Consider the following 7,996-nt stretch of genomic DNA (forward strand, 5'->3'; position numbering starts at 1 on the left):
AAGGGCCTTCCCACACTCCTCTGTCTGTGGCAGGGCCCAGAAGGTCCTTTAAGGTTCTCTGCTGTCAGGAGTTTGGGCTGCATTTCAGACTTGGTTGATATCAAGTGGCTGCAGTGAAGATTGGAAATTCCATGGCAGATGTAGGATTTTCCTGGCATCATTTTCTCTCCCCATTTCTGAGTGTTATCCATGTCATCCATGGCACAGTTTCCTGCCTCAGAATGAGGAAGGTGCAAGGATAAAAAAAAATTACCAGATGCATAGAGTGCCAGTTAGTATGTTACTAAGCCAAGACAACTGCCCTGGTGCTTTTATAGTTTTGTTATAAATCAGTCTTGCCATTTTGCTTTTTGTTTCTGGCTTTAGTTGTTGCTCTCAAATGTGTGAGTTCTCAAGGCTATCTTGATGCAAGAGGGTATAGGGGCACCAGGATTGAAAGCAGGTCAGGACTCTAGTTAATGATATTGTTAAAGAAAATATTATTCTGATATATATTAAAACAGTAAGGCAGATGTTGTTCAGGACCATCACGATTGGTATAGGGACCACTGTGATGGGGTTTTGCAGCAGGGGAGAGGAACAGGGGTCAGTGGATGGAGAAGTACTGAGAGGAAACATCAGGGGCAAGGGGGATTCTGGCTAAACTGACCCAACAGGATTCTTGCTGAAGACAGGCGAAGGGGATTAGACATCACCTGGGGATTGTGGGGAATGAAGAACCCAATCAGATGTTGGGGATAGGCCATTCAGATGTTGGGCTCTGGCCAAACCAACTTAAACAATCAGACATCACCTGAGGGATTGTGGGGGCATGAAGAACCCAATCAGATGTTGGGTTCTGGCCAAACCAACTTAGCAAGCCTCTTACTAAAATTGGGTTATGCTGAGATGGACGCCCAAAAGTCAGTGCCTAGTTGGGAAGTTAATTCCTAGGAGCCTGACGAAAGTTTGGTCAAGGAGAGACACTTTGTCAATCATGCGTGTGAAGTATTTTAGGGGAAGTATTCTGATGTCTGCAACTTTATCTGAATGCATCCAAAGAAAAAGTAAGATGGGTGATAGAGAAATGGATAGATAGGTAATAAGGAATATACAGTAAAATGTTAATGGTAGAATCTAGTGATGGTGGGTATATAGGGGTTCACGCTAAAGTCTTTCAACATCTCCCTGTATATTTGAAAAAGTTGATGACAAAATGTTAGGGAAATTAAAGCAGACCAGGGCAGAAGTGAGGAAGCAGCACAGAGGAAGGGCCCAGTGCAGTGAGATCCTCATTTTGATAACTGGGACCACCTGGTGCAGAAAAGCAAGTGGACAGTTTCCAGCATGTGTTGTGTTCCAGAGGCCTTGCTTACAGTGGAAGCACATGGGATTCATTGCCCCTCTGACTCTCTGGGATCTGAAGTGGTATGCAACCTCTTTCTCATGACTTCTGCATGACAGCCTTCCTCACCTTTTAGCTAACCACTCCTTATGCTTCGGGAAGATGGTCAGCCTCCGGGTTACTTGCAGCCTGCATGGCTACCATGGGCCAAGCTAATACTCTCTGTTTTTCTCTTTGTCTTTCTCCCTGGTGACTTTCAGAGTTGGTGTTGACCCCGATCAAGACCCACCACCCAACAACGACAGCTTTCAAGTCTTACAAGGGGTAAGTCACAAGAAATGCTTCTTCCCGGGGAAGACATTGGAGCATTCGCCACATGCCAGGCACTTTACCTAGATTCCCTCATTGTGATCCTGACAACAGCCTTATGAAGTATGTACTGCTGCCCCCATTTTGTAGATTAAAAGCTGAAGTTTGGGAGTTTGAGTCATCTCAGAGTAAGTGATGGAGCCAGGATTTGTCCCCAGGGTATGTGTTCTTAATCAACGTTATGAAAGGTGTGAGCTCGCCAGAAAGAGTCCTGACTCCCCACTTTTCAATAGTGGATATTGGTTCTACAACTGGTTCTGAGTCTATCAGTGGTGCCCAGGAGAAAGAGAGCAATACGATTTGACTCTCCAGTCCAGGGATCTGAGGAAGAAAGGAGAGACATCAGGTGCCTGAAGGCATTCCTGTTCCTCCAGGGCCTGGGATCCTCTAGGTGAGGAATTTGGAAAGGGCATAGTAGGGACGGCTTGCCTTTGCTCCATGAAGTCCAGGGTCTCAGGTGGGAAAACCAGGAGCTTGGGGCTGGAATCATGCAAAGGTTCATTTACTCATATGTCTGGCACCTGGGCTGGAAGGACCCAACCACAAGGACCTCTGACAGGAATGTCTGTGCAGGGCTTTTCCATGTGGCCTGAGCTGCCTGCCAGCATGGTGGCTGCTGGGTAGTTGGATTTCTTATATCATGGCTCAGGGTTCCAAAAGCAAATGTCCCAGCAAGCAAAGTAGAGGCTATACCACCTTTTCTGAACGAATCTTAGAAGTTCTACAGCATCACTTCCATGGCTTTCTATTGCTTAGAAATGCATTCCTAAGACCAGCCCAGATCCAATGGGAGGAGATAGAGACCATAACCTCTGGATGGGAAGAGTATCAACAAATTTGCAGACAAGATTTGAGGTTGCCATATCATCCCTGTTGTGCAGCTGTTGGGATGATTTTGTCTCTAGGTTTGGCTCTTTACCCAGGTCAGCATGACCTGGGCAGGCAAGGTGGGGAAAGGAGAGTTATGATAGGGGCAGAAATGTGTTACCAATATATTATTTGACCTTGGGAGTCAATAACTATGTCATTCAGCATTGAATGACCAGTGCTGAGCACAGTGGCTGGCACATACAGGAACCAGATAGGTGTTTGTTGGGTGGATGAGGGAATGAGAGGTGCAATGTGCAACAGGCAGCTTTACTGACCACATGTGTATGTTGTCCATGAAACCCTATTCTTTTTTTTCCAGTCAGTTTTGAATCTGACTCATCATTGCACTTAATCCTAAATCCAGTCTGCAGCAGACTTCAGATTCCATAGGATCTTCTAAATGATTCCATCTACTAAATCAGATTTAATAAGGCTGGCAAAATGTGGTGCTGTGCGGGGTCAATGGGGTGCCACTGTAGCCTTTTGTGGTTTCTTTCTCTTTAAGGGTGGCCAGAGCCTGATAAGGCATTTATAGCATTGATGTCCATTCTAGGTCCCTGCTCAAGGGACACAAAGCCATGACCTGGAAAGTTCTAGACACTTTGGGAAGAGTTTTCAATAAGCTTCATTGGAGATTTGGCGCCCACTTTAATGAGCTCCAGAAGACCTTTGAGATGATCTTAGAATTGGCCATTATGTCAATTGGGAACATGTGGTCTCAATGAGAAGTTCTCTGAAAATTTGCTGTTTGACTCTAGCTTTGATTAAGGACTTTAGAAAACAGGAGTTCAAGAACTGAGCACCTTGAAGCTAATTTAGAGTATAACAGTTTGGGAGATCTTGAAACGCATCCTGAGAAAACCCCAGGGGAAAACATGATGTACGTCCTTATTTCACCAAAGGGAAGATAATGGCTCTGGTAGGATATGGCTGCCCTATTCTAAAGCATCCTCCACAGAACTGTGGCCAGTCTACATTAATTTTGTAAGAAAAAAAGGCCAATAGCAGCTGGAGCGTAAGATTTGGAGAGGTTTCATCTTGCTCCGGACCATTCAAAACATCCCCACCCCCTTTGCTGTTTCCCATTGCTCCTACCTCTGCATTCAAGCATCTGTAACAGGAAATAAGTGAAAGGATTTGGCTGGTCATGTAGTAGAACTTACTAGGTATCACGTAAGCCCCGCACATTGGGAACACTGGGCTTGTAATTAGATTCAGTAACAAGCTTACTGTCACTTTTCTGTGGAAATGTTTGAGTGAGAAAGCAGCAGGTCCAAAGTGCTGAGGGTTCTTGTATTTAGTCCATACAGTGACAGCTAAAATAGCCCCCGCCCCCAGGTGGAGTGAGTCTCAGGAACCTCCCTGGATGGGCCTGGATGGATGAACTCAGTGTTCCTGTCAGCTCCCAGAGGGCCCCTTGGGCTGAGAGCACCGCACATGTGGTGTTGTGAATGGGCTGGCAGCCACTCACGCTGCACTCCTAATGGCACCCTGTTTGCCACAGCCCTAGCCAGAAGCTGTGTCACAGCTTCCCCCTGACCTCCTTCCTTCCAAACCTCACACACAGTCATGCAGAGGGCCCCTCAAAGTCAGTTCCACTGACCTTTTGAAAGGTTTTCAAGATTGCTGTCATATGGGGGAAAACAAGCTTGGTTCTCCAGGACACCCTCTTAGAAATGACTCACGCCCTTGTGCAGAGAGGACCTTATTTCTCCAGTTCCTCCTGGTCTGACCTCCTCATTCTAGTGAGCCACTAACAGCAGGGTTCGGTGCACTCTGTGGTCATGAGAAACAGGAAAACAGAAATAAATGGGCTTCTCATTTTTGGGTGAAACCCTGGGTTCTTGCAGTTTCCCCTGAAATAGATCCAGGTCACATGCTCAGTGTTGTCATGAAACTGAACTCAGAGGTAGGGAAAGTCCAGATGTTTGTTCTCTACCAGAGAAAAAAAGGGCAGTCCTCTTTACCTCATTTTCTAAATGATCGTCCTAAAAACAACAAACAAAAAAGTGACATTTGACGGGAAGGCATGTCTTATAATGAGCACAATTCTCCTCGCTAGTCTTGAAGCCCAAGGCTATAAACAGAGTCATGGCTAGGGAGCTACAGAATATTAGCTCATGTGGGAAAAGGAAGGGAGCTGTTGGCTAGAACTTTGCTTCATGTGGGGAAAGCATAAAAATATTGTGGGCAGACTTCAGCTTTGTGTCCCTGGCAAGTTTGACTCATTAGAACAAAACAAGACCAAAAAAACTCAGTTGCTTTGTTTCTCTGGAGGTCTTGGTGACTTTGCAACCAAAACAAAACAACCCCAGCTGGAGGCAAGCTGCCCAGCCCTGGGGGTGGCCTCCAACCCCATTAAACAGGGGGACTTTTCATGCCAGACCAGACAGCTGAGATTTCTGTTGGCGGCACATGCAGACACATCATTCACTTCCTTCCCTGAGTTTACAGAAGAGCACTCATTGATGAGGCCACTTTGGAGCAGCTGAGAGTGTGAATCTGAATTTATCCCAGTTTTACCATATCAACAGGACAAGGTCACAAGCCAGATATTAATGGAGTGTGGAGGAAGGGAAACCACCAGTGCCTGTGTATATGTACACATATGTGTGTGTGTCTGTGTGTATGTAGTGAAAACTGTAGAAAATCAGCAGTTTATAGTTGCGTTCATATATGACTTTCTGAGCAAGTTAGAATCATTTGTTTCTGGGTTCTCCTCGTTTTTTTTTGTTTTGTTTTGTTTTGTTTTGTTTTGTTTTGTTTTGTTTCTCCAGGCTGAAATCTGACACCCGTAAATCTGTCACCTAAACCTTTAACTTCAAACAGTTGCAGAGGTGCCTTTCCTCCAATTGCTGCTCTGTGACCGCCCCCCCTCCATTTTTTTTGTGCTTCCAAATGCCTCCCTTGGCCCCTGATTTCCCTTTCTGCTCTTCCTTTTCTGTTTTCTAAAAACTCAGTCAAGATCAGTTTATTCATTTATGTGACAAATAGTTATTGAGCACCTGTTCTGTTTCAGACATACCTTCAGGTTCTGGGAAAATGTCTGCAACAAGGTAGATGAATCTGCATCCTGAAGGGCTTGATGACAAGGTGATAAAGGGCGAGGGTGGAGAGTGGCAGAAGCAAGATAGTGGAGACACTCAGGCCTCACCAGCCCCACTGAAGCAGAATCTACATTTTAACAGTGTCTCCAGGGAATGTGTGTACATTTTACCATTAGAAAAGCCCTGATATAGGCAATGCATAGCTCTGGAGAGTTTTAAGCAGGGAAGAAAACTATCTGTGTATCATGGTCAGAGACTTGACTCCGATATTTTTTCGTTTTGTTTTGAGACAGGGTTTCCCTCTGATGCCAAGGCTGGAGTGCAGTGGTACAATCACAGCTTACTGCAGTCTTGACCTCTTGGGCCCAAGGGATCCTCCTCCCTCAGCCTCCTGAGTAGCTAGGACCACAGGAGTGTGCCACTTCACCAAGCTAATTTATAAAGTATTTTTGTAGAGACAGGATCTTGCTTTGTTGCGCAGGCTGGTCTCAAACTCCTGGGCCAAGTGATCTTAACCCTCCCAAAATGCAGGGATTACAGGCATGAGCCCACTGTGCCTGGCTGATTCCGTTTCTAAACCCTCTTATTACCCTCTGCTGAGAAATATTGGTCCCATTATCCCAATGATATAACAAAGGCCCTGTATTAGTCCATTCCCACACTTCTATAAAGAACTACCTGAGACTGGGTAATTTATGAAGAAAAGGTTTAATTGACTCATAGTTCTGCAAGCTGTACAGGAAGCATAGCTGGGAGGCCTCAGGAAACTTACAATCATAGCGAAGGCAAAGGGGAAACAAACACGTCTTACCACAGCAGAGCAGGAGAGAGAGAGAGCAAGGGGGAAGTGCCACACACTTTTAACCAGATCTCGTGAGAACTCACTCACTATCACAAGAACAGCAAGGGGAAAGTCTACCCCCATGATCCAGCCACCTCTTACCAGGTCCCACCTCTAACACTTAGGATCACAACTTGAGATGAGACTTACGGGGGAGGACACAGAGCCAAAACATATCAGGCTCAGGCTGAGTGTGGTGGCTCATGCCTGTAATCCCAGTACTTCAGGAGGCTGAGGCAGGTGGATCACCTGAGGTCAGGAGTTCCAAGACCAGCCTGGCCAACATGGCAAAACACCGCCTCTACTAAAAATATAAAAATTAGCTGGGCGTGGTGGCAGGCACCTGTAATCCCAGCTACTTGGGAGGCTGAGGCAGGAGAATCGCTTGAACCCAGGAGGCAGAGGTTGCAGTGAGCTGAGATCACGCCACTGCACTGTAGCCTGGGTGACACAGCGAGACTCCATCTCCGAAAAAGAAAAAAAGCATATCAGGCCCAAATCAAGTGACATCATTTACTTACTCCTCTGCTCTGTATTAGTTGTCTGTGACTGCTGTAACAAATTACCACAAATTTGGTGACTTAAAACAATAGGGTTTTTTGTTTGTTTGTTTTTTTGGCATAAGCCACCATGCCCAACCAAAACAATGCAGTTTTGTCATCCTTACAGTTCAGTAGATCAGGTAGATCCACCCACCTTGGCCTCCCAAAGTGCTGGGATTATAGGCATAAGCCACCATGCCCAGCCAAAACAATGCAGTTTTGTCATCCTTACAGTTCAGTAGATCAGGTATATGGTGGGCTCAGCTGGTTTCTCTGCTTCCAGGTTTTCAAGGTGTTGGCAAGCCTAAGCTCTGGGGAGAAGCTACTTCCAGGCTCCTTCAGGTTGTCAGGTTGTCAGTAGAATTCAGTTCCGTGTGTTCTTGCTGCAAAACCAGCAACAGTGGGGCGAGTTTTTGTCAAGCTCTGAATCTCTCCTGCCCTTTCTTCTACTACATTGCTTCCTCTGACTCTTTTGCCCTCCTTGTCATTTTGTGTGTGTGTGTGTGTGTTTTTTTTTTTTTTTTTTTTGAGAGAGAGTCTTGCTCTATTGCCCAGGCTGGAGTGCAGTGGTGTGAGCTCAGCTCACTGCAACCTCCGCCTCCCAGGTTCAAGCAATTCTTGTGCCTCAGCCTCCTGAGTAGCTGGGATTACAGGTGTACGCCACCACGCCCAGCTAATTTTTATATTTTCAGTAGAGACGGGGTTTCGCCATGATGGCCAGGCTGGTCTTGAACTCCTGACCTTGAGTGATCTGCCCACCTCAACCTCCCAAAGCTCTGGGATTACAGGCGTGAGTCACCATGCTTGGCCCTCCTTGTCCACTTTTAAGGGCCCACATGATTGTACTGGGCCTACCGGGATAACCTTAAGTCCATCCACAAAGTCCCTTTTGCCAGGTAGTGTAACAGGCTCCAGGGATTAGGCTGTAGAAAGCTTTGGTGAGGTGGCCATTATTCTGCCTGCCACATGCTCCATCCCTGAAAAAAAAAAAAAAGTAAGCTGT

The 7,996-nt window shown here is 46.1% G+C and overlaps 1 protein-coding gene across 1 annotated transcript in view; it reads left to right on the forward strand.

The window, feature by feature from the left end:
• The window catches only part of LOC108521714 (sodium/hydrogen exchanger 7-like), a 69,006-nt gene that overhangs the window by 43,057 nt on the left and 17,953 nt on the right, over positions 1 to 7,996 (forward strand). The window contains exon 10 of the mRNA XM_017861680.1: positions 1,585 to 1,648. Coding sequence (XP_017717169.1) covers positions 1,585 to 1,648 — 64 coding nt within the window. The remainder of the gene's footprint in view (positions 1 to 1,584; positions 1,649 to 7,996) is intronic.

The sequence above is a fragment of the Rhinopithecus bieti genome, unplaced genomic scaffold, assembly GCF_001698545.2.
Source record: "Rhinopithecus bieti isolate Rb0 unplaced genomic scaffold, ASM169854v2 scaffold_62304, whole genome shotgun sequence".
NCBI lineage: Eukaryota > Metazoa > Chordata > Mammalia > Primates > Cercopithecidae > Rhinopithecus > Rhinopithecus bieti.